Source organism: Sciurus carolinensis, chromosome 11 (assembly GCF_902686445.1).
Source record: "Sciurus carolinensis chromosome 11, mSciCar1.2, whole genome shotgun sequence".
NCBI lineage: Eukaryota > Metazoa > Chordata > Mammalia > Rodentia > Sciuridae > Sciurus > Sciurus carolinensis.
In genome coordinates, this window is record NC_062223.1 from 42,567,058 (window position 1) to 42,593,705 (window position 26,648).

At 42.4% G+C, this 26,648-nt stretch overlaps 1 protein-coding gene across 3 annotated transcripts in view; it reads left to right on the forward strand.

Moving 5' to 3' along the window:
• The window catches only part of Slc1a2 (solute carrier family 1 member 2), a 146,687-nt gene that overhangs the window by 8,825 nt on the left and 111,214 nt on the right, over nucleotides 1-26,648 (forward strand). Inside the window, exon 1 of one of the 3 annotated variants that reach the window (XM_047516940.1) lies at nucleotides 5,743-6,041. The exons of 1 other annotated variant lie outside the window; for it this stretch is intronic. Coding sequence is in view for 1 of the 2 variants with exons in the window: in XM_047516937.1 (XP_047372893.1) it covers nucleotides 26,319-26,329 (11 nt within the window). In the remaining variant the exon portion in view is untranslated. Of the gene's footprint in view, nucleotides 1-5,742; nucleotides 6,042-26,311; nucleotides 26,330-26,648 lie in introns of those variants that run through there. One more of the 3 variants, XM_047516937.1, reaches the window with a different exon arrangement.

A 26,648-nucleotide genomic window follows, 5' to 3' on the forward strand; every position in this document is an offset into this window, starting at 1 on the left:
CTGACTATCAGACCTCTACAAAGTTACCATCTGTAACAAAGTGCTGTACTTTCTGGTTTAAAGGATACAAATTTTCAGTTAGGAAGAGAAAATTTCAGAGGTCTATTGTACAACATGGGGATTATAGTTAATAATAACATGTTGTATACTTGAGCATTGCTAAAGAGTATATATTAAGTGTTGTTATCACACACATGCACACACACACACAAAGTGTTCAAGGTAGTGATATGTTAATTAGCTTGATTTGGCTATTCCACAGTGTAAACATGTATTGAGACATTGTGTTGTATGCCATAAATACATAGAACTATCTGTCAGTTATACATACATAAATAAACAAGGCTATGCCTTAAAATGAGGGGGTTGTATGGAGAAAATGGAAAGGGAAGTGGATTCTCATGGGCAAGAATGGGAAGAATTAGGAGTCACCATCTTCTTCCAGTTTAGTCATGACCCACAAAGCCAGCAAGGACAGGTGAGAGAAGCCCTTTTCTCTGCTTCAGTCCTTCTAAGGATGACTGGTCGAAATGGGAAGATGGTTTCTACCTTAGTGAGGAAAGTCAACTCTATGTTGATCTGATTTCTATCTAGAGTGATAGAATTAATGGAAGGAGTCAGAAAGTTCAACAGAGAAATATGAGGAAATCAGACCATAGCTATTATTGATACTTCCAGTGTTCACAGCACCTGTTTTTATATTCCAGCTGTATTTATATTCCAGTACTATTTCCCATGGATTTCTTACCTGGGGGGAAGGTGGGCAATGACTAGATGTTCCTTTCTGGAACATCCATTGATTGAAGAAGTCAGACATTCTGTCAACCTTTGGCCAAAGGTTCTTGTCTGTTGACATCTCTCTGCTCTATTTCATTGGTTAATATTAAGGTATGCTCAGAGATGAAAGAACACTTTTACACTTAATCCAAGACCTTGTAGATTATACTTCTGTAAGTTCTTTCACCTCATTTTCTCATGTCCCTTGAGTCTGCTTTCTGAGACCAGGTCACTGATTACCATTGTTTGTATTTTTATTAGCACAACATAATTCAAGAGGCTCAGTTAGAGGATTAGAAGATAAAGTTTCATTAAAAATTTCTTTTCTTTCCTTTCTTCTTCACCCATTTTAAATAATTGAAATCTGTTATTTATTTTGGCAGATAAATATTATGCATATTTTCAGTATTTGGATAAAGATATTATTGATTATTTTTAGTCATATTTAGAAAATGCATTTTGCACATAAAATGTAACTGTCAACCAACTAAAGAAGTCTAAAGGATATTTTTATACAGTGTCAAAATTGTTTTTAACAAAAATTTTAATTTTATGTCTTTTAGACCAATGGCTCTTCCCATAACACAAAAACATGACATTATTTAAAATAAAAATATAAACCTCTTACATTATGGAATGGCACAGAGAAGTAAAAGACTTCTGCTGTGGGCAGTGGTGCACACTTGTAATCCCAGTGACTCTGGAAGCTGAGGCAGGAAGATCACAAGTTTGAGGTCAACTTTGGCAGCCTAGCAAGTCCCTGTCTCAAAATATAATAAATAAATAAGTAAATAAAAATTTGAAACAAGAGCTGGGGACATAGATCAGTGGTAGAATATGCCTGGGTTCCATCCCCAGTACCAAACACACACACACACACATAGAGACTCCCCAGATCCTGTTCTGAAATCCTGTTCATGTTTTATCTGCCCTTTGAAATATTTTTCTAAGCACATGGAAACATTGTAATCTTTTTTTTTTTTTTCCGCAGTACTGGGGATGGAACTCAAAAGCACTCTACCAGCTGAGCTATCTCCCCAGCCCAAAGATTGTAATCTTAATAAGCAAATTGGATCATCCAATACAGACTACTGTAATACTTTGCCTTTCACTGAATATTTCCATGTATATAATAAGCATGTGGTGTGTGTATATATATATATATAATATACATATAAATAAATGTTTATACATATGTAAAATATATAACACAAAAACATGTATGATTATGTAATACTTGATTTAACCAGCCCTTGATTGGTATTTAAGTTACCCCTGAGTCTTCATTATTATGAAGATGTTGGGTGGAATACGGGCTAGAGGGAGGATGAGGTGGAGACACTCAGAAGATAGTAGCAATAATTTAGCTGCAAGATCTTAGGGGTATTAGAAGGATTCAATGACCAACAACATGTGGGGTGAGTGGGAGGGAGGTCCTAATGCTGTCTCTCAGGTTGCTGGCTTAAGTAAAGTGGGGTGAGGTGAGTACAGAAAAAGAATTCAGGAGCAAAATGGCACACTTGAAGAAGAAGAAGATAGTGGATTTGGTTCAGCAGGCTGGGTTGGGATTTTTGTGTATGTGGGATGTGAGGTGGAGATGCACACAGAAAGAAAGCCATAGCCCTTCAGTGTTAAAAACGAGAGCCATTCAATCCATCTCCTCCTCCCAAGACTTGGAGTCCTCTCTGGCACCCCTGCCTCATGGGGTCTTCATGGAGTGGTAGTTATAACTTTAGAGGTAAAGAGCTCACTCAGACAAATCATGAAGCTAGAAGAAAAAACTGGGCTGAGGGAAGGATCCTGGGAGCTTTACGGCCATAAAGCTGAGCAGAGGGAGGTGAGTCAGGATGTGCACACCGAGATGTAGGGAGGGGAGTCAGAAGAGAGCAGGTATCCCGGAGTGGCTGACAGTGTCACAGGATATAGAGAGAATAAATAATGTATGTGTTGCAAAGTGGTCATTGGATTCATCAATTTTAAGGTCACCGTTGGCCTTTCTCAGAGCAGTGTCAGCTTCTGTCACCATGTTTGTGTAGATTCAGAAGTGGGTGGAGACAAGATGAATATGAATTGTTTTTTAATTTTATTTTTATTGGTGCATTATAATTGTACATAATAATGGGATTCATCATGCCATATTTGTACATGTGTATAACATAATTCGATCAGGCACATTCCCTAGGACTCAAGTAGTCGAGGGCAAGATGGGAATAGGAAATTAGATACAGGGGACAGCAGGATTCCATTTTGCTTATTTGTCTTAGTTTTCGGGTGTGTATGATCTAAGCATGTTCATATGCTAAGGGGAAGGCTGGATTAATAAAATGGATGTCTTGAATACTCTGTGGAAGATGCTGATGAAGGAGGGAATTGGAACCAGAGGTAATTCATTGTTTGCTTTGGAGGTTCCTGAAGGGAAGGGCATGGTGGTCTGGGGAGCACTTGGCCAAAGCTTCTTGTAGTCTTCCTCTTTGATCCCACTGTGTTGGGAAGAACAACTCAGAGTGCAGAGGGAGGGAAAGGTCACCTGCTCAGACTGCCAGATTCACGCTGTCAATGCTGCTGATCCACAGAGTGACAGAGGGGCAGCCCACTCTTCTTACTTCTCTCTAGTCCCATGAGATGGCAAGCTAGAGTTGGGTATTGTTCCGTGGTGGTTGCTATTTAAGATTCACCTTCCACAGGCTTCCTGGTCTCCCTGGCTGGAATTCTTCCGATCTCCCTTTAACCCTTCTTTTGTGTTGTTATGTAGCTGGTGGAACTTCACTGGACTGTCTTTCTCTCAATCTCCTTTTGGTCTCCGTGTCCACTTTGGATCCCTTCCCGGGCATTTACACCCCACATGTGTCCTGATAACATCGTACATTTCTATCTCAGATCTCTTTTTTACCTCCAGATCGATAGATCCTATGGCCTAATCGAGGTCTCCAGTAGCTCCAATGGTGGCCTTAAAATTGATTAATCCATGACCATTTTGCTCTCTTGGAAACCACATGGCTTCTTACCTTTTAGTTCTTCAAAAGCCCCATGGTCTCACCCAGCTGGGGGCCTGCTGTCTTTCCTGGATCACTCCTGTTCCCATCTCTCACGGTTCTGCAGCTGCCAGTGTCTTCTCATCACAACATCCTTTTGTTCTCAACTTACATGTCATTTTCCAGAGAGGACTTCTTTTCCCCACTCCCATTTAGGTCTCCCTTTCCTGGTCCTAACTCATTCCCCTTATTTGCATCAGTGACAACTTTTAAATACTTTGCTAGTTTATCCTCTTATTCTTCTCCTCCCTCTCTGGAATGTGAGCACATTGAGGGCCAGTTCGTCATGGCAGCGCCCCAACCCCCATCCAACACGCTGTACTCACTCAATTGAATTCTCAGCCCATCAGCCTAGGGAAGCAGGGATGGAGTCTCAAAAGAGGTGACATTTGAGCTGGGCCTCTTCCAGGGAGTTTGTCCCCATTACGCTTTGTTCAGACCTCTCTTTCAGTACTTCATTAGAATAGAGTGTGCTCATATTTTTGTGTCTGTTCCCTGTCCTGGTATCTCTCCGAAGGTCAGGACTATGGTAATTTATTTGTGCCTCAACTTATTGTCAGTGTTACAATGAATGTTAGTGTGATTGAATTGTCTACTTTGGGAAAGAGACATACAAGGGCTCAAGAGAGGACAGAGGGAACGGGTTTAATTGGGCACTATGACCAAGGTTGAGAAAATATATTCTGTTGCTTTTGGGGACATGGTCATCTTTATAAGATTCTGGTGGCCAGTGGAACATCCTGCCCAACAGTCAGTAACCAGCTTTTTGATTGCTAATTGTTAACAGGATTCAAGGAAGTTTTAAGAACAATCGGTTGGTGGCAGCTCTTCTTATGAAGCCAAACCTGCAGTTGTCATAATCCATCATGTCCCCATCCTGCTGCCTGAGAAAGATCACCAGCTCCTATACCTGTGGTTCTTTTAAAATACAATGAAGGGTGATCAATTAGGTGGGCATCTTTGAGCCCTCCATCCTTCCCAAGACCACCTGTCTCCTCCCAGAAGCATCTTTCTCTATTTATTTTCCTTGTTCTTTGTAATAAATAAATAAATAAACGAGACCCTGGAATGAATTTGACATTCAAATACAAAGATGGGATCTAAGTCAAAGATGATTTTTACTTGGCATCAGTGAATAAAACCCAGGACTTGACAGTTTAACTACTTATAAAACTGATTTAGAAGAAGAAAAGTTGCCAGGAGCTGACAACATTGTTTTTAAATCTTTGCTTTTAACGATTAAAGAGATTCTTAGTGTATTTAATAATTCCCAATAGAGTCCCCTTACTGTGACTTTCTTTAGGTCTAGGAATAATGTCTGGTAGTTGGTATGTGTGTTTTCTGGTAAACTAAATAAAAATGAGAGATATTTCTAGTTTTTAAAGAAGGGAATTTTTTTTTCTTGCAATTTTCTGGTGACTGGACATGTCTGGGGATGTATTTGTTGGGTCCTGTTGGGATGAGAGGATAAAAACAATGTCAGACATCCTCCTTCTGGATTGTGAGGCCCTTACTGTGTGTGTCCTGTCAAGCGAGGAAGGGCCAGGGTATGACACTCACTTCCTGAGCTTATGAACCAGTTTTCCTAGATTGAGAACCCAGACACTCACATGGGTATTTTTGAAGAAAAAGTAGAATCAAAACTGAGATTCTGCATAATCTAGTCTCCTCAGTTATCGATGCCATTGGCAGTTGTGAGAGTGACGGCACACACGATTTTGCTTTTACTTCTTTTGCTTTCTCTCTCCCTCTGAAGACCCTCCATGGGCTCCAGGTCTCAACACAATACATTGGCAATCATTCAGCAATCGGAAAGGCCTAACCAGCTTTTCCAGCAGGGGGCGCGGTAGAGCCACAGTCTACCGGCAGCTGGGCAATGGGGATTTTCCTGCAGCTCCTAAGCAGGAGCCAGAGGGTGAATCGCCCTTTCCCAGACCAGCTCCAGCTGTTGCCTGGAATTTTAAGAAGGGAAGCCCTACCACTCTGATTATTTACATTCCAAGTGACCTGGAGTTGTTAAATCAACCAGATGCCCAGAGCTCTCTGGAAGCCAAGGCCACACTGGGACACCTGGGCCAAGTGAGGCTGGACGTGCATAGACAGCACGTCCAGTCACCCTTCACTACCCTAGCCCTGGAACCTCTTCCTCAGCCTTGTCCTCCTCCTTCTTCTGGGCTTTCCCTGGTTGTCAGCAGCAGGATTGGAGCAAGATTTGCTGGTTCTGGAGTTCAGGTACGTCCTAACTGGTTTCATCTGGGTTACTGACAAACTTCTGAAGGTGAAGGGACAACCATGGGATAGATGGGGGGGGGCCTTTAAAAGCAGGAGGGAAAGGTACTTAGGGATTAAAGAGAACAGTATGAAAGGGTTGGAAAGGCCCCAGAATAAACACAGGAATGGAAGCATGAAAACAGATATTCTTTTCAAAATGACCAACCCGCCACCCCAGAAGTCTAGCTTGTGTTTCAATCCAATTGGCAACAAATGAAAATAGGAGGAAAATGCAGTGTTGTTGTTAAAGGACACTCTCCCCCAGGATTCTGGCGTTGAGCTATGTGTCCATATGTTTGTCTGAAAGCGTCTTTTCTCTTCGCCTTGAGCTAACCTGCTAAGGCAGGCCAGGGAGATCATGGCATGTTCATTTTCAGGGAGCAGAGAAATCATGATTCTGCTCAGCTGTGGTTTCAGTGCCTCACCAGGAGGCATTTAAAAATTAAACTTTGAGGTTCTTACGTCACGGGATCACAGGCTATTTGTTGAAGAGCTTACTGGACGAGTTCTTTACCAGAAGAGTTTCTGGTTTCTCCTTCGAGACAGTCTTAGATTATTTGGACATAAACATAGGAACACATGGAACACAGGACTGGCTTCATGGGCTTGTGACTTTGGCAGTCTGTGATTTAATGTTTGGCTGCTGCCTTGTTGGAACTTTTAATAACAAGAGGCCTTGAGATTTCATTTTACACTGAATCACAAAAAAGGTGTAGTTCATTCTACAGTGAAGCCACACATGTATGAAATAGTGTGAATGGTGACTGTGAACATGGTAAAGATGAGATGACCTTGAGACTATGTGCCCTTTTGCAGTGCACCAGAATGTTCCTGTAATGAGGTACTTGGCATAAAACGGCTTCTGAAAGGCAGTGTTGCACAGCGATTGAAAGGATGTGTATACTCAGAAGACCCAAACACTTTCTGTTCTGTCATTCACTAGCTATATGACTTCAGAGAAGTTAATTGGCCTCCTTGAAACTCAGTTTATTTGTTAAATATTGATGATATCATATACCTGATATAATTTTGGAAGGAATTCAGCAAGATATGTGTGAAGCTCTCAGCAGAGTTCCTGGACATGGAAGGTTCCCTGTAATGGTGATGGTCATTCTTGGAATTGCACTGCTGTGTTCTTTCGAGTCCGCTGAACTTGGGCTGGGTTTTCATCAGCCTCATGACGGTGCAAATTAAGTTGCTTGGTGCATACCAAGAGGTATGTTTGCTAATTTCTCTCTTAAAACCACAGGTGATAAGATTAGAAAGTAGCTCCTAGCTGTCTTTGGTCATATGAGTGTGTATTTGTGAAGGGCTGTTCCAAGATTTTTCTCTCATGTGATTTTAACCATTCAACTTTTTTTTTTTTTTTTTAACTTGCTCTACTTCCGACTATAAGTGCATGGGATTTTTTTTCCCCCAACACCAGAAAGGTATCCTACAACTCAGTTTCACATGGGCATTTGATACCTGGAATTAGCATCAGATCCCACAAATTCAGGGCTCAGTCCCGCAAGTCTATCCCCACTTCAGATGCTAGTTCAAAGTCATGGGCTGACTCTGGTCTTCTGATGGACAGGCTATAAACCAGGGGTTCCCAGGACTCCTCTCCTCATGTTCCATAAGTCACTAGAACAGCTCAAAGAATGAATTGAAATGCTTTACCTGTGTTTGTTAGTTGAGTACAAAGGATACAACTCAGGAACAGTCAAGGAGAGATACGCAGGACAAGGGAGGGGAAGTGAGCAGATCTTTTGGTTGCTCGCCCATCTAGAAGCCCCTCAAGCCTGTGGTTTAGGGATTTTTTGTTTTGTTTTGTTTTGGAGGTTTCAACACATAGGCACAATTGATTAAATCATTGGCCATTGGTGACTGACTAACCCAATATTTATCCCTTCTCTCTTACCTGGAGAATTTGGGGTGGGGTTGAAAGTTTCAGTCCTTGGTCTTTCTGGTGACCAGTCTGCATTCTGAAACTATCTGCAGACCTCCAGCCACCAGTCACTTCATTAGCATACAAACCAGTTATCATATCCAAACTGGTGACTCTTATCACTACAGTGGGATTCCAAGGACTTTAGGAGCTGTGTGCCAGGAACCTGGGACTAAAATCAAATATTTAGTCTTTATTATATCACAAGTCTATAATATCTGGTCTCCCCAAGCAAGGAGTTCATTCATTCATAGGCTAAAAATACAACTGATTGAATAGGAGATGTTGGGTAGAGGGACTGGGAACAGAAGAGGTATTCAGGATTTGGTCCGGTGACCTTGAGACAGGGGTGCCACACAGGACTCCAAGTCTTGGGAGGAGGAGATGGATTGAATGACTCTTGTTTTTAACACTGAAGGGCTATGGCTTTCTTTCTGTGAAGTTACCGCCATCGATCCTTAATAAGTTCAAGATTTCCAACACCTTAAAGTACCTCAAGGGATATTTGATTAGCAATTCCAATGAGATAACTGAGTTTAACTGAGAAACATGTGAGTGAGTGTTACAGTTACCAAGTGAGGAGAGCGTGGGGTCAGTGGAACCTATGTGTCTTTAGAAAAGATTGCTTGTCTTTCGCAAAGCATAAAAAATAGAGTGCAGGTGGGCACTGAAAAATTCCTATACTATTATTTTTCAGAGAAATCAAGTAGTTAGAAAGGCATCTGCTTTTGCTGTTATTGTTATCATTTTAAGTGTTGTCTCTCAGCTGAATTTCATAATACTCTGATTTTTTAGGGATGTACCTATATATCATAGAAGTAAGTTATATTAAAGGTGGAGAATTTATCCATATTCAGTTTTTATGTAGACATATTAAGTAGATAAAACCAAGATTTTAAAAGTCTTAACATTAACTCTCTTGCTAACCAACAATAAATATCTTTAATATTGGATGACTTCATCATTGATGCATAATATTTTTTATGTAAAAATAGGAGCATAGCTTACAGATTGTCTTACTACCTCATTTTTTTTTTCACTTAACATGTGAATGTTTTGTGAAGATAGGTCAATAAATCAATCTGTATGCTTGTTTGATGGCTGTACATGTTATTCATTTTGTTTTATTGTTGTATATTTAGCTTGTTTCTAATCTTTCTCTATTATAAACATCTTGAATATACACCTGTGGTAACCTGCCTTATTATCTCCTTAGGGTGGATGGCCAGAAGTGAAATCACTGTGCACATTTCTCATTTTGATATACATTGCCAATTATGCAGAGCCTGAGGGTCTGCAGGTTCCCAAATGCGGTTGCTCTTTGAGTCCACTCACTGTGGTGTCTCTTAACTGTAATTGCAAAGTAGAATGGCTATAGGGTTAACTTTGAATTCCTCATCATGTGGCAAAAACTTGAGCCAGGTGTAGGCTAAGTAATGTCTTTTCCTAAACTTGGTAAGTTTTTTTTTTTTTTTCCTATGTTGACCTCATATTTTGCACATCCTCTCTGACATCCTATATCAGTCTCTTTTGAAATGCTCACATTCTTCTGAATGGGGTTTTTCATACAAATTGTAGGACATTCTATGAAGTATTTATGTGTAATTACATAGAGGTCACACTGTATTCTAAGGGTTTGCTCTCTTCTATTGAGTGCTTGCTGTGGAAAAGAAAAGTGGATTTGTCCATTTTCTGTTGCTGTCATAGAATGCTCAAAAGATGGGTGACTAATAAAGTAAACAAATTTGTTTGGCTCATGATTCTGGTAATTGCAGTTTCCAAAGAGCCTAGCACCGATGCTTTGACAAGTGCACTGTTGGCTGCCTCACTCCATGGTGAACTGGGAAGGGAAATGGTGGTGTGCAGCAGAGACCAAGCCTGGCAGGTGGGCTTGCTTTATTGCAATCTGTTCTTGAGAGAGGTATCTCTCCAAGGCCAACCTCACTCGTGAGGCCAGCATTAATCCATTGATGAGGGCGGGACCCCCTATGACCTGATGACCTTCAGACCCTGCCTCTTGAAGTTTCCACCACCTCCACACCACCACACTGAGAACCAAACCTGATACAAGAAATTTTGGGGGGATAAACCAAACCAGAGCAGAGCAGCTCCTGACTTACTCAAGGCTGGTTCCTTCCTTTCAACCCTATCTTTTCACTACAGATGGAAAGAACTGAGCATCCTTTTTGTTTTGAGTAGGAATGTGTTATCTAACAGGCTACATGCAACTGGAAAAGGTATCTTGTATGGTGTAGGCAGCATGCTGGGTTTGCTTCTCTTGTTCATAACCATCCTGTGTTGAGACCAGGCCTGCCCTGTCCCAGGGCACCTCGCTACCTGCCATTGCGGTCATCCAGGGTGTGTACCTGAGCTCTGTGGTAGTGCCATCTCCATAGCGAAGGGAGGTGGAGAATTGAGTGCTCTTCTGGATAAAGGGCTCATCCAGTCTGGCATAATTGTGTAGTTCAAGGGGAAGGTGTTTGGAACAAGTAATTAAAGGTATTTGCTTTAATTTCTCTTATGACTTAGGAGGTGATTGCAGGGAGTCAAGTAAATATAAAAACTGAATATGGATAAACTCTCCACCTTTAATATGTCTTACTCCTATGATATATAGGCTCTTGACTTTCTTGGGAAGAAAGGGGAGCTAAACTGGGCAGCTGGCAAGATGAGGGGGCAAGGGGAGGAGGGAAGAGGAGCACTCAGAATATGCTAAAGGCAAATGTGGATAGGAACAGATTGCAAGCAAACCATTTTTATTCTGGAAGTAACTTGTGGGCTGATGCAAATAAACGCAAATGAAGCGTGTCCCAGCATGGACTGGTGACCTGACTGGGCAGGTGATGTAGGACCAGTGAGGTGTCCCTCCTTCCCAAACAGGAGGCTGCTTAGTCAGCTCCTCTGAAACACCCTCTTCCTGTTCCCTCAGTGCCAGACAGTTGATATATAAAGAGGAGGATAAGCCTCCTGAAGCTTAGGGTAAGATTTTGCCTGTATTAGCACTCCTAAGATTAGGTAACTCATATCATCTTTCTGACCCAGTCAGGCAGTGGCATACTTTCTATTTCCAGGTAAACTGGGGATCCCCAATACCTATTTGAACAGCCTTAAGGTGAGGTAGAGCTGTAGGCTTGATATTTTGAAATGGACTACATGCTGTGGGTAGGGCTTCAAGTTTGGGCTGTATTTCCTTGGACAAACTCAGATCATATTTCTGTTCTTTCCCCTTCAAAAATATAGTGATCAATGGAAGAAAGTTGGAAATGAATGCCAAATTGGCATACAGTGTTGTTTTAGGATAATATGGTGGTTCTGCTTGTTGTCACTATGGAAGCAGAATGTTCCAGAACATTTGGCCCAGTCCCCTCATTATCCTGAGGTTCAAGATCAAAGTGAGTTGAGAGTCTGGGTTTTAATTCTAGCCCTGGCCAGTGGCTGCTGGACCAGAATTCTTTCTACTGTATCTATGCTCTGTGAGTTTGAAAGACTGTAAGAAAGAAGGAAATGAGGTGCCCCTCTGTCTTAGGCCATTTGGGTTCCTATAGCAGAGGTCCTACATTGGGTGGCTTATAATAATAGAAATTTATTTTTCTCAGTTCTGGAGACTGGAAAGTTTAAGATCGAGGCAGTGAGTGGGAGATTCAGTGTCTGGTGAGGGCTTGGGTGTCTTCTCCAGTGGAAGGGGAGAAGAGCTACCTTGGCCTCTTTGATAAGGGCACTGATCCCACTCACAAGGGCTCCAGCCTCATGACCTAATACTCATTTCCCAAAGACCCACCTCCCGACACCATCACCTTGGGGGTTAAGATTTCAGCATAAGCATTGTGGAAGGGGACACACAAGCTTTCTGACCCTGGCATCCAGCCTAAGTCCTAAGACTATGGCTCAGTAATATTCTGGGCTTTCCCTCTTCCTGCCCAGGAAGGACAGAGCTTTAGAATTCATATTACCTATTTTACCTGTGACCCTGACTTCACCTTGGACATGTCCTTCCCAGGTTCTGGTTGGGCTGGAGCCCTGGGGTTCACCATGGCTTGATGCTTCTCTCTCTGGATATCTTGGTGGTGGGGTAAGGTGGGGAAGGCCAGACTTCCCTTTGCTCCCCTGACCTGTAGTTCTCCAAAGTCTCACACATAAAAGAAGGTTATCACTGTTTGGGCTTCATCAAAGAATAAAATAAATTAAAATTGAAAAATAACCATAAAATTGATAACCATAAAATTGCTACTCTCAGGGTTTGCCAAGAGATCTCATGAGAGGAAACTCAGTCCAGGTACCTGGCCTTAGCTTGTCCTCCTCAGAGGAAGTGATTTTCTTTCAGTCCTTCACTGGGCAAACCACATGCTGCCCACAGGGAACTGGTTTGACCCTCGGGTTCCCTCCCTGCTCAGGGACGGTCTGTAGTTGCCCACTGTGAGGTACTCTTGAAGTCAGAGCTAATCACTGTGGACAGCACAGTCAGGGACAGCCTCGGGACAATGTTGTCTCTGGCTGCTGTGAGAGCTCCCTTCCTTCTGGTCTTTGGGATCTTTTGGGTAACTGTAGCCCATAACTGTCACTCAGCACAGGGAGTACTCAGACTCTAAGGACAATTGGTTCAGGCAGCTCTCTCTCCCCTTTCATTGGAGAGGACCTCCATACCTACCAAGGAGAGAGACATTTTTCTCAAAGACAGTTGATTTTTCTCTGTATCCTCCATCTGTCTCAGAGAGAGCACTGGATTTTATTGTGCATAGCCCTTTCCTCATCTTTCAGCTTCCATGGAATGTCCAGTGACCCAGCCATGAAACAGGAATGGAACTCTGTCCTCTGCCTCTTCCAGATCCAGGGCCATGTGTCCCTGCTCACTCCTACTAGCTGAGATCTACAGCTTTGAGTTTACCTTGGTTTGCATCCTCCTTGGCTGGTAGAATGAGGGTCTTACAGTTGTGAAGGAGGAACTGAAGGTAAGGCTATGCAGTGAACTCTCGAGAGAAAAGCAGAAGGGAAGGGCCTCTGGCTTATTCCGACTCTTTCTGCTGGGTCACCTAGTAATTTTCTAAAGGCCAAATTCATGTTTATTCCTTGTTCTGAAGCTAGGGAATTTTCTTTTTCTATCAGGAGAGTTAAATGAGCTATGTGTTCTTTCATATATTTGAAAAGCAACCTTTTACTCCAACTTGTTTGGGTAGGTTGCATGTCCACCACCCTGGGCACCACTGGTGCAGATACCCAGAGTGATGGAGCAGTTCCCTGCAGTACCTGAGCGGCAGGGTGAGGCTTTGAAGACCCAGATGGGCGTGTCACTGATCCCTCCACACCTGGTCAAAGACATGTCGAGGGACAGGGTGTGGATCTCAGGTATATGCTGCAGAGTCCTGAAAAACTAAGATGGCGGACCTCTCTCTTGTCATAGCAGGGAGCGAGTGGGAGTTTGCCTTTTGGAAATAAGTTTGACCCTGGGATGGGGTAATGTTTGTTCCAGGGGCAAGAGAAGGTGATAGAGAGTGAACTAGAAAGGAGCTGAGGTGTGTGTGTGGGGACGGGGCTGGCAGGCTCCCTTTCTGAGTGGACTCCAGGATGCTCTGTCATAGGTACAGGAGAGTTTCAGGGGCTGTGGGAGCTCTTCTAGTGATTTCCAAGAGAAGAAAGCCACTGAGAGGAAGAAGAAATGTGTGAAGGAAAAGCATGATGATGAGAGAGCCTGTTCTCTCTTGTCCTTTAAAACCCGAGCATTTGTGGTAAACAGATGGTCCCCAACACAATGATTTGACTTACCACTTTTTGACCTCTTTGTGGTGTGGGGACCTGTACAACTGTTCTGCTATTTGCTTTCAGTATAGTATTCAATAAATTGTATGAGGTTTTCAATAACCTATGGTAAAATTGGCTTTGTGCCCAGTCGCAGGCTCATGTAGGTGTTGTGAGCACGTTTAAGGTAGGCTAGACTAAGCTAGGATGTTTCACAGGTCAGGTGTATTAAATGTTTTTTCAAAATACAGGATTCTCCACCCACAAGGGGCTTATTTGGGGGTAATGCCATTGTAAGATGAAGATCATCTGTAATGTCCCTTTGGTATCCACATATTATTTTATGATACTTTCTTTCTTCATATTTATAACATTTTCACTTGATTATTTCCCTGAAGGAGACACAAAACCACAGAAGGGAATGTTCAAAGATGGGAGGGAAAGTGGTTGGTGAATTTTTTTCCACATTTGTAAAATGTCCTTGCGCATTTATCTGATTGCCTCTTGCTAGTTGCCAAATCCTAATTTGATTCAAGGCTTAATAATGGACACCAGTTTTGGAATTATTTTGCCATCTCTGCCCAGGACAGCAAGATGGCAGAAAGAACTGAAATGTGGGTGTCACCTCATGGGGGATGTGGCTGCTGTGGTTCGCTTGCAGCCATCTGTCCTTGAAGTGACCAGGGAAGGGATGGACTCCTGTATTAACTGGGGGCGGGGTGGGGAGGAGATCAGTGACCGGATTGGCCTCTGTCTTCAACGTGGCAGTTCTAGAATTCAGAGAAGTCTCCTGGAATATCTTGTGGGCAGCTCATTTTATTGCCAATTGGCAATAAAACATGGTGCCAATCATTCATTTAACAGATGCTTGCAGAGTGGCTGGCTCTCTGTTGGGCATTAGGACGGCCCTCTGGGAGACAGACAGGGCCATTGTCTGGCAGCCACATAAAGCCCAGCAGCCTCGTACCCTAGGAGATACTGCGTCCTGGGCTTCTGCTACCTGCTAGCAATCAAACCCTGACCAAAACTTAGTACAGGACTTGTGGCACTAATAAGGAACACAGAGATGTTTGAATCTAGGACCGGTTACTTACTGGACAAATGACTTGGCCTCATAGAGGACTACCCCTACTGTAAATGGAGGATAAGAGCATCTGCCTTAGAGGGTTGTAATCATGGTCATCTATTATTTGATTGAAACTGGGACATTTGGTGCTCCACACGTTGGCTGATTTAAAACCTTTTACCATGTGAGCTCAGTTGTGCTTCTGTCCCTCTGGAACACCTAAAACTGGGCCTTCTAGAAGTAGAATACTTTCAAAAGATTCCATTTATGCATCCGCCCAACACACACATACACCTCACTGGTGCTGCCTTCCAGAAAAGACGGTCCTGAGGATGCCAAGGCTGGATGAATGCTGAGGGGCTCAGGGCATCCCCTCTGGCGGGTTTTCTCAAGACCCTCTGCTGCCCTTGGGAACAACAGTGTGGGAACCTCAGGCCCTTTCTCTAGGCAGCCAAGGGTGGGCCTTGGGAGTCCCAGCTCTCTCAGATTTCTGTTCTGGCAAGAAGAAGTATGAATAACAAAGTCAATAAGCATTTAATTGCTGTTTGGCCCTGGGAATTCCTAATAGTCCGTATGGAATTGCCCAGCAAGGCCCCTTCCCCTGAGCAGCTAAGAAGTCAGCTTTTCCCCAGTCCTGTGATGTCCATGGTCCCGGACACAGGGAGGCGCTGAAGCTCCACTTTTGCTGGAAGACAGTGGAATGCCCTCCCTGTCCAACCCAACCCTAAAAGATCACCGTTCTCCTTTGTACTCCTGTGAGGTTGTGTTCTGTGTGACTTCCCATGTGGAAGGTTGACAAGGACTTAAGGAACAAAACAATGTGCATGCTTTCTTCAACCAGGAACAGAAAATTATGTATGCAATGCATTTTTCATCATACAAAATTTTAAAAATAGTTAAATAGCAAAAATAGTTAATAGCAAAAGACCTCCATACACCACCCTGTGAGAATAGTGTTCAATGCACGTGCGTGTATGTGTGTGTGAATGTGCAACACACATGGAACAGGACAGTTGTGAGTGACTTTTATTTATTTATCAAGATAATGTGTCACTCAACAAACTACTTTTGTCAAGTACTCTTTCACTTAAAAATAACCCAGTGAATTTTTCCCACACATTTTTTCCAAAGTGACTTTGGATATCTGAGACTCTTCAATCCTGGGTTGGAAGCCCTAAGAAGGTAGGAGGGTTAAAAATGAAAAACAAGACATCTCAGTGGAAAGTCCGAATGGAAGTGAGAGAGGTGCAAATGGCTCCCATTTTGGCAGCTGCAGAACAGCATCTGAGCAGTAGTTTTTTGCCTGGTGGGTACAAGGCAAGTCGTTTTTCCTAAGATGAGAAGAGTGGTCACATCCTGTCCATATCCCCAGGATGCCTTCTTCCCCAATCCTGCCCCACTTCCTTCTGGGCTGGTTGACAGTCATGTGGGGGTGGGTTTTCCCAGCTACCCAGGTGGAACATGGAACTATCTCTGGGAAGGAGGCATTTTGGGGTAGGGGAGGGTACATGCAAAGTAGAAATAGTGGTGTAGGTTTTGTTGCAAGACTGATGAGGCTTCAAATCTCAGCTCTGTTACTTGCTACCCAGCTGGGCAACCTCATACAAATTACTTCATCACTAAGAGCATCATTTGTAAAATGTGGCAATAAAACTCCTCTGGCAGGATTGTCATCTGTAGGAAGTCTGTAGCATATGCAATCGGCCCTCTTAATCTGTGGGTTTCACTTCCGTGGATTCAGTCAATTGCAGATCTAGAATACTCGAGAACAACGTATGTCTGTAATGAGTGTGTATAGACTTTTTCTTGTCTCTATTCCCTCAATTATATATATATATATATAGCAGCTATTTACATAGCATTTACATTGTATTAGGCATTATGAGTAATCTAGAGATGATTTAAAGTATATCAGAGTATGTGTGCAGGTTATGCAAAGTGCTACCCCATTTTATATAAGGAACTTGTGCATATCCACTGATCTTGGCATCCATGGGGCTCCTGGAACCAGTGTCCTGAAGATGCTGACAGGTGACTGTATAATAGAGCACAGGAACTGGCAGTAAAAAGTGCTGTTTTTTTTTTTTTTTTTTTTTCTTTTGGTGTGTGTGTGTCTGTGTGTGTGTGTGTTTGCTAAGTGTTAGATGTGAATATTTTAAGGTTTCCAGGTGGTACCGTCTGTTACAACTACTCAATTCTGCCATTGCAGCCTGAAGGCAGCCATGGACAATATGTGAGTGAATCAGCATGGATACCTGTCAGTAAAACTTTATGTACAAAACAGAGGGCAGGCTGGATTTGACCTGGGGCTGTAGCAGGCCTGACTACTTCCAGTCAGCCGGGTCCAATAGGCATGCTTTCAATCATGCATTCTCTTATTTATTCTTCCACAAATATTTCTGAGCATCCGAGTTTTATCATGCACTGGAAAGATGTGTGCTGTGTGCTGTGGGTGTCCTGTGTTGGGAAACGTAGGTGCAGAAGGCAGTCCCTGTCCAATAGGAACATAACAGGAATCAAATACGTCACAATGGATTTTCTCATAATCACATCAAGAAGGAAGGAGAAACAGGATGTGTTTTATTTACCTCACTGTATTCAAACTATTATTACTCCAACATGTAATTGATATGAAAAACACTTACTGAGGCATTTAATGTTATTTTTTGTATCATTTTCAAAATTTGCTGTGTAGTTTATACTTAGGGCATGTTGCATTTCATGCTCAATAACAGCAAGGGATACAAAACTCTAGTTAGTGCTTCTTAAAGTGCAGGTCTTAACAGTTCAGGGGGGCAGAACATCCATTTATGAGAAAAAGGTCCAATTTTCAAAATGAAATGGAGACAAATAGAAACTCAGAATACAATAATTACTCCCTTATTTGACTTTTGCTTTTTGTGCTTTGTTACTTATGGTCAACCAGAAGGAGGGTGAGTGTAGTATCATAAGATATTTTGAGAGAGGAAAAAAAATGGCTAGATTCACATAACTTATTATAGTATATCACTATAGTTTTATTTCATTATTAGTTACTATTGCTAATCTTACTATGCAAAGTCTATAAATTAAACTTAAACACAGGTATGCATGTATAGGAAAAATACAGTACATACAGGGTTCAGTATAGATAGTACACTGAGTATGTACAGAGTATACTGTGCCACCTGTATCCATCAGGGGTCTTGGACCTGTGCCCCATGGATAAAGGAGAACCATTGTACACTGCATGCAGAAAGGATATGGATTATTTCTTGTTTTTTTTTTTTTTTCTCTGTGTGTGTGTGTATGTAAGTGTGGCACATGTGTGTGCATAAGTGTGCACACTGGGTCATGATGGGAAATGGAAGACAAGGTTTTCTTCCAGTGGGATGGACAAACATGTTTGAAGGGCTGGGGTTGTAGCTCAGTGGTAGAGAGCTTGCCTAGCAGGTGTAAGGCACTGGGTTCGATTCTCAGCACCAGATATAAGTAAATTAACAAAATGATGGTCCATTGACAACTAACAAAATTAAAAAAAAAAACATGTTTGAAGTTCAAAGCTTGTGCTCTATAGTCAAGGAGTTTCTTTTATTTGTTTTTTGTATTTTAATCAGGCTGAGACACTTCTTCCTCACACAGGCTGTGCTGGCGACCAGTTATCTCTTGACCAATTGAATGTCTAAAACCAGCCAAACCAGTTACTGAATCATGGTGACCACTGAGCAATACAAAATTGAAATTGCAAACTTAAAACTTCATGATCTCTATACGTAGTCGGGAGGAATTCTCATTTTCAGAGAGCAAACTGAAACTGGGAGAAGCAAAATGCTTCATGAAGACCTAGAGGCCTGGGAAGGAGCTTGGGAGGAGGAGGAGGAGGAGCTGCATGTACGCACCCTGGGGAACAGGGGTTGCCTGGGGCTCTTCACATGTGAATGGGAAACTGGGTCAGTTCACCAGGTGGTTTAGGTGTCACAAGTCAGTGTTGCTTGGAATATTTGAATACATGAAAACAAAGCTAAAGGCATATTGCTTTAAATCATGCATTTTTAAAATTGATTCTTCCACAAATATTTCCGAGCATCCAAGGTAATCATGCACTGGAAAGACGTGTGTTGTGTGCTGTGTGTGTCCTGTGTTGGGAAACGTAGGTGCAGAAGGCAGTTTCCACTTGGATGAGTCCCAGGACACAGGGAGCAACTGGGTCTAAGTCCTGTCTCCACCACTTCAAGACTGTGCGGTTGAGCCATGTGCACTGAGATCAGCTTCCTCACCTATAAAATGGGACTTCAGAAAGGAAGAATATATGTTAAGAGTGTTTAGCGTGCAAAACTCAATATGAGTAAGTTTTCATAATAACAAGCTGCAGAGTCTAAACGTGGAATGGGTCTTGGTCATTTCCTCTTCCTTCCAGAAGGGTGCAGTGTGAGGCTGAGAAAGGTATTTGGCTTCTCTGATTTTAATGTCCTGATTTTTAAGATTCACTGACTGCATTTTTAAGATATCTTTCCTCCACCATTCACAGCTCACTCCTACACATGTACAGTATCTGTCAGGAATTCAATATTCACGGAAAAATGGCCCAGACACATTTAAAAAACAAACAAACAAATAGGCCCTTCAGTGGTTACCATGGCAGCCGAACACTCTCTTGTGAATTATTCAGAAGTGAATTATTAATGAGCTTTGTCCATAAACACACCCATTGTTTTCAAGGGGAAGGTCATGTGTCTTTCATAATGAGGAGGTCACAGTGCTGGACGGGTTCTTGTTGCTTCGTCCAGTGTGGGAAAGATCTGACCAAGCCAGCCATTCACATGGCTCTCTGCTGGCCAAAGACCCTATTTGCCTGGTGTTTTGGGGTTGTGTAAAAGGCTGGGCCCCTCTCTGAGTCACTCTTCCAGAGGCAGGAAGCGTAAGCTGGCCTTTCTTCCTGTCAGAAAGATTGGACCCATTGCTGTTTAGATAATCCTCTCGCACAAATTGAGGCTGCCAACTCCAGCGACGGGTTGACTGGATGAAGCCACACACCAATTCTTCAAGAGGGTGAAGGAGGCCACCAGGAGACGAGACCGTTGGGGCCTTTTCTGCAACTTATTGAAATATAGATTTCAATAAGTTCATTTAAATTTAATAAAAAGCACTGCAGGTTAGTCATGGAGAAGCTTCTCCAAGAAGGCAGTTTTAAGTCAACTTACTCCATCCTTCTGATCACCACATACATAATATGGGTTTAATAATAGCACGAAGGCAGATGCATGTGTATGGCGAAATTCCTGCCACGTGGCAAGTCCCTTATATGTTAGCAGTTGCTGTCAAAACGATTTATCCCTAGACCACATATCAATATTTCTCAACATTGAATCTCCTGAAATCTGTTACGATAGTCAAAATACAATCTTTTAAAGCTGACATTTTTTTCATCCTCGAAAATGAAAATTGATTTCCTTTTACTTTTTTTTTTTTTTTTTCAAAGGAACATGCTTGAAATTGCCATCCAAGCTGGGCGCAGTGGCTTATGCCTATAATCCCAGCAACTCTGGAGGCTGAGGCAGGAGGATTGCAAGTTTAGGGCCAGCCTCAGCAACTTAGTGAGGCTCTAAACAACATAGTGAGACCTCGTCTCAAAATAAAAAATAAAAAGGAATGGGGTGCAGCTCAGTGGTTAAGTAGCCCTGGATTCAATCTCTGGTACAAAAAAAAAAAAAAAAAAAAAGAAAAGAAAAAAAAGAGAAAAAGAAATTGCCATTTAAGTAGTAACATACTGATGTCTTTTCTTCAGCACTTCAATGTTCAGTTTTGGTTTACACTGATATCCCTGAATGTCATTGCCACATGTCCGAAGGTATCTGTGAAAAATAAAAACCCATACATATATACACACACGCGACTATATATGTACATTTATAGTCACACACATACAACGTGTATGACACAGCGAAAGAAGGATAGATGAGAAAAGACAAGATGGGCCTAAGAATTTAGGAATTCTATTGAGGAGACATACCTGGTATTGTAAAAGAAATGTAGCAGGGAACATGGCTGAGATCCAGAGAAAAGAAAAAGGTCGTTATTTTTAAAGAACTGTTTTTCTCCTTGCTTCCATCTCCTCTGGCTAAATTGTTCTGTGATGAGACAAATTCCACTCAGGGCTCCAAACAGAGAATCTTTGCACTCAAAGTTTTTTTGTTTTTAATCACTAAATCATTACATAAGATTGATTAGAAGATACTGAGGAGAATCCAAGGAAACAGAAAAATAAAACCAAGCTCTGTGTCTTTAAAGAAACACGCCTTGGGGACACATGAAGTAGGAGAAGGGACGACTGGCCTGGCTCGCCGTGGAACTGGTATTCTGAAACAACTCACAGGCCCTGAACAGTGTGTCTTTAAGATTTTCTTAAAAGGACATTTTAATTCCATCCATAACCCTCCTCAGGGTCTTCTGCCTGAGGAGAATAGAAGGCAAAGCACTGCAAAATCTACAGGCTTTAGAACCAGACAGGCAAGCTCTGTGGCCTTTAGGAAATTGCCTAACCTCTCTGAGCCCCAGTTCACCTGTCAAGAAAAAGGGAAATAATACTACTTCCTTGCAGGGTCATCATGAGGATGAAACAGGAAACCCTCTGACATGTGCTTGTCCTGTTAGAGATTCTTAACACCTCTTAGCTCTCTTCTGTGTGCTGAAAAATGGTTTCCCTAATTCACAGAGAAAGGAAGGGCAGAGGTAGTTTGAGCTAGGAGATTTACTGACCTTTCTAAGTTACAATTTAGAAAAGAATGAAGGGAGGGCTTTCATTTTTGGATATTTCTACTCTACCACTTGTTCATTCTGGGGCCTCTAGAAATTGTATTCTCCAGATAGAGTCTGGTCTTGTCGTTCAGCAAGTGGGTAAATTTTTATCACCACACTTTGTTTTTCCTTCTATACAATCCTTCATACATATTTCCAGGAAATTTACCAAGTGTCTCTGCATGAGTGGTGACGTATTTAGCAGGTGACTGATTATTGAGCCCACTGCTGTGTGGGGAAGACCGTCTGCTAAGACTCTGAAACCACAGGCACCCTGGCCTTGGCACCGGGCCACTCCTCTTTATTCTCCATTCGGGTGAGGGTTGGGTTTTAAGAGCCTCTTAAGTCCCCCAAGGTCTGTGGTGAAAATCTCTGCACATCAGAACAAGCACAGAAGGAGCCCAACTTCCAGGATGACGTTCTTTCCTCCTGGACATTTGGAAATGGGGACATTGATGAATAGGCCACCATGGCAAAGGGATGGTCACTTCTGCAAGCAGTGGCTTCTCTGGTGAAGCTAAGACCATTTGGATTCTTGGATCTAATGTGTACTCATCATTTTGAATTCTGCAGAGCGAGTGGCCTCTGAGTTGATCTTCCTCAGTGAAGAAGGAGGAGGGTCATATTCATCATCTGTACATTACTTTTCTAAGCCTCGTGGGATTCAGAGGATGAGATCAGAACTTAAACCATTAAGGAGCAGCTCACATGATGAGCACGTCACCTTCTGTGTTCCATGTGGAATCTGAGCTCATCTAGAGTTTGGCCAAGGAATATTTTTGTACATTTAAAATAGTTGTAATATTATATACCATTTCTACAAAATCCTCTCCAGATCTAACTGCCTTTGTCCATTCACCACCCAACCATAGGTTCAAACTGCATTTGAGCCCCAAATAACAGGTGCTCTCTTTCTTGCTTTTGGATTCCACAAGATATTCACATTTAGTCATATAACGGGCTCCTCTTTTATTTGCACTGTGTATGTTCTCTTTCAAGCAAGTAAAGAAAGTCCTGACTAAGAGGCTGAGAGGCAGGCCAGTGCTTAACTTTGTTGTGCTGTGACAATACAGATTCTCAACTGTCCCCTTTTATCTTGTAAACTGCTAGGGCTCCCAACATGGCAGTAGGACAAGCACTGTCCCTTCAGCACTAAGAAGCTCATGGACAGGGTCTGGAGGGAGAAGTCATGTATGTATCAACTCCATGGCAGCCTGTGGCCACTCCTCACTGGTTACTCCCAGAATCCACTGGGCACCACACAACAAATATTGATCAAGCACCTACTGCAAGTCAGGACCTTTGAGGCATGGAAATATGGAGACGAGTAAGATAGGGTGGTTGACCTTGAGTGGTTTATACCCTAATCATAGCAACAACTTAGTCTGTGCTAGGCATTTAAAAATGTTCCTGTGATTAGCATAAAATTTCATGTTGGTCACATGTTAGCTCATGTGATCTTCATAATACCCCATGTGGTACATACTGTTACAGTCATCTCCCCTTATCTGTGGGGAATATATTCCAAGATCCACAGTAAATTCCTGAAACTGTGGTTAGTACCAAATCCTGTGTAGCATGCTTTTTTCTTATACATGCATACCTATGATAAAGTTTAATTTATAAATTAGGCAAGTAAATTAATAACTAAATAGAATAGAACAATTATAGCAATGCATTGTAATAAAATAATCCAGCATCACTCTGATACCATGACCATCTGTAACCAAGATGGCTACTAATGTGACCAAAGGGAGGGTAGCATCCACAGCAGGTATACACTGCACAAAAGGATGATTTGTATCCTGCTGGAGTAGGACTAGATGGCACAAGATTCTGTCCTGCTATTCAGAATGGTGCACAATTCAAAACTTATGAATTACTTTTAAAACTTAGAATTTAATATTTTGGGCCTATTAATTACAGGTAATTCAAACTACAGAAGGCAAAACCGTGAACATGGGAGAGGGGACAACTGTATTATCAGCTTTGCTTTATAGACAGGGAAACTGAGGCACAGAGAGGCTGAGTAACTTGCCCAGTTACATACTCAGTAAATAGCAGAACCAGGATCCAAACCCTGGCAGCTGACTTCAGGGTCTGGGCTCCTCCTCTGGCTTGTACTTTCCTTTTCTCTGATAGCACGGTAACATCATCTCCTTAAGCCGCATAGCATTGTCTTAGACTTGTTTCTTTCATAACAACCATTGTGCAAATAATGCTGCCCAAAGCAGAACAAACAATAACAACAAAAACTTCCAACCAAAAAGGATTATAAGGCAACAACAACAACAACAAAACTCAGAATCCTTCTACAGTTGTCAGTTGAGTTTATGTCCTGAAACTCTGTGTTCTTATTGTTTGTGAAGAACTAGACATAATCTTGTGAAGCTTGCTTTTTACACTTAGGATTATATCAGATTTTTTCCCCATTTTATTCCTCCTTGTTGTAACTTCTAATGACTCAATCAACATGCATGCTTTAAAATCACAGTTACATCATACAATTTTGACAACAAATGCCTCATTCTTGGACACTTAGATTACTTCCAACATTTCATTGTCATAAACAACAATATCATGAACATCTTTGTATATGTGTTATTTTTCCCCCTAAATATCCTGCACCTTCCTTGGGTGGTCATAGGCTTTCCCTTTTGTGGTGTTCAGGTGAGGAACACAGAATCAGATTAAAGAATCAGGTTCAAAATAACCATTTAAGTTTCTTTACCTCCTGGAGATCTAGAAACAATAATACCTTAAATGTCTAAAGCATGATCCAAATCATTCACCTGCATTTCAGGAGGAATGTTAAAACTTTAGATTTGTGCTTTTTCTTTATGCTGTCCCATAAACAAAAATTTAACCGGTCGGGTTGCTCTTTCTAACTCACCTTGAAAAATCACCCCTGGAATGATAGAGAATCACTATGAGAGGTCAAGAAGACATGGAATAGGTTTGACAGAAACTCTATAGTGGTGAAATGTTGAGAGGGTGACAAGGACAGGAAGAAAGCTCCGTGTGAAGTAACAGCAAAGTAAGGGTCCACCAAGCAGTGGGTGATTGAGTTGCAAGAGACCACTGCCTAGTGGTTGAACACAGACTCTGTAGGTACATGTGTTTGAGTTTGAAGCCTAACTCCATTTTTTAGTTCCTATCTGATTTTGCACAAGTGGTTTAATCCTTCTGAGCTTCGGTATCTTCATCTATAAAATGGGCCTGTTATGATACCTGCTACTAAGGTCGTTGTGAGAATTTACCCATGCCATGCAAGTGAGAACACCATTACTTTGTTGGCTGCTTTGAACAGGGCACCTGATCATTACAATCTCAATGTCGTTTTCATCATCATCAGCTTTCCTCAGTGAAGGGAACTGTGTGACAAGTCAGCATTCACACTGTCACAGGGCACAGGGCACGGCAGTCATTATGGAGATTTGGCTTTTCTGGGAAAGACAACCAGTTAAAAGGTGCAGGATGATATCTATGAGAAGTAAACACTACACTTTATTTTCCTGAAATCCAAAGGACATTTGGCTTGGATTTCCCCACTTACTGAGGCACACCAAGGCATTTTGGGGTGCATTGTTAATAGAGCTGCTATCCTCGGAGCCAACAAGCCATCCTTCTACACTTTTTAAAAATGAATATTTAGAGATGGTTCTGTATCAAGATCTTTTTGAGTGTTCTTGGTGGAACTCAAGGGGAAAGAGGAGGGACCATTATTGGCTAAAATAACTGGGATTTCTAAGGATTCAGTGCTGTCCCCTTGACTGTTCCCGTCCCGTCTCTTGGCTGGTCTTCCGCACTGTCTCTGTTTCAGGCAATGATGGCCTCTAGCAGCTCAAGATTTACAGCTTCCTCAAGGTTATTGACCCCAGTAAAGAAAGGAGCCTCTTTTCTGAGGCTTCCGGGAAGAGGGCCAGGGAGGAGTCTCATTGGCTGGATTTTAGCCCCGCCCACTCCTGGTCTGACCACTGAGGAAAGAGTTGCTGTGATTGGCGGGGTCTGAATCTCTGTGTTCACAGTCTGCGGACAGGAGCAGGGTGGTGCCCCAAAGAGGTTCTGGAAAGAAAAGAAGGATGGACGGAAGGGAGGGAAATACGTGTGGCTACTACAGACTCCTAAAAATCTCATAATTGGGTAACTTAGACCTGAGCCCAGAAACACTTGTTGCCGGCTTAGTTGTCAAGGTTTCCTCCCTTCCCCCGCCTCCCTGTGTGTGTGAGTTTCAAGTAACTCCTGTTTCCTCTCACCTGAAGCTCTGGCAGTTGCGTGAATCCTGCTTCTTTAAGCTGGGCATGTCATTAGCGGCATAACAGCCACCCTGTGCCGCTTAACTTCTCCCTACAGATTCTAAAAATACCCAGAGGCCCTCAGAACAAGCAGGGAGCCTGTGCGTGCGGCTCAGGCGCTCCGGCCTCTAGTTCCTTAGCACTGCCTCTGTAGAGCGGGTCATCAGCTCGCTCGGCTCTTTATTTCTTTATTTTTGACTCCACTATACCTCTGTTGATAGAAAAGAGGAAGGGGTTGATTGATGGAACAGCACTGAATGGAAGAGAGAAAAAGGGAAACTTGTGCCCACTTTTTTTTCCAGCTCTCTATAGACCTGAACTAAGATGTATCAGGAGATCAGACCAGTCCAGGGAGCAGCACAGATTAGCTGGGACTTAAAATAAAACTCTTTACCAAGAGATCACCTAGAATAACTCTCCCGTATGTATCCATGAAGAGGCCCATGGACCACAGGTTAGTGCGCACAGTGACCAGGGTTACACCCTGGCTTATTTTTCATAGATAAAGCAAAGATCAGGTCCCTTTCTGGGGAATCCTTAGATGCTGTTGATACATACCAGGGACCAGGGGCTTTGTGATTCAAGGTCACCTTCTGTTTAATGGGCCTGAGGGCCTGAGGGTGTTGGCAGCCCAGGCTATGCATCTGTAGATTCAGAACCTGCTCAGTGTTGGTTGTTTTATTAAACCAGTGAGCGACTGGGTTTTACAAAAGCTGCCCAAGGGATTAAATGATAATATGAGACAAGTTATGGAAATATGTGAGTCATAATAG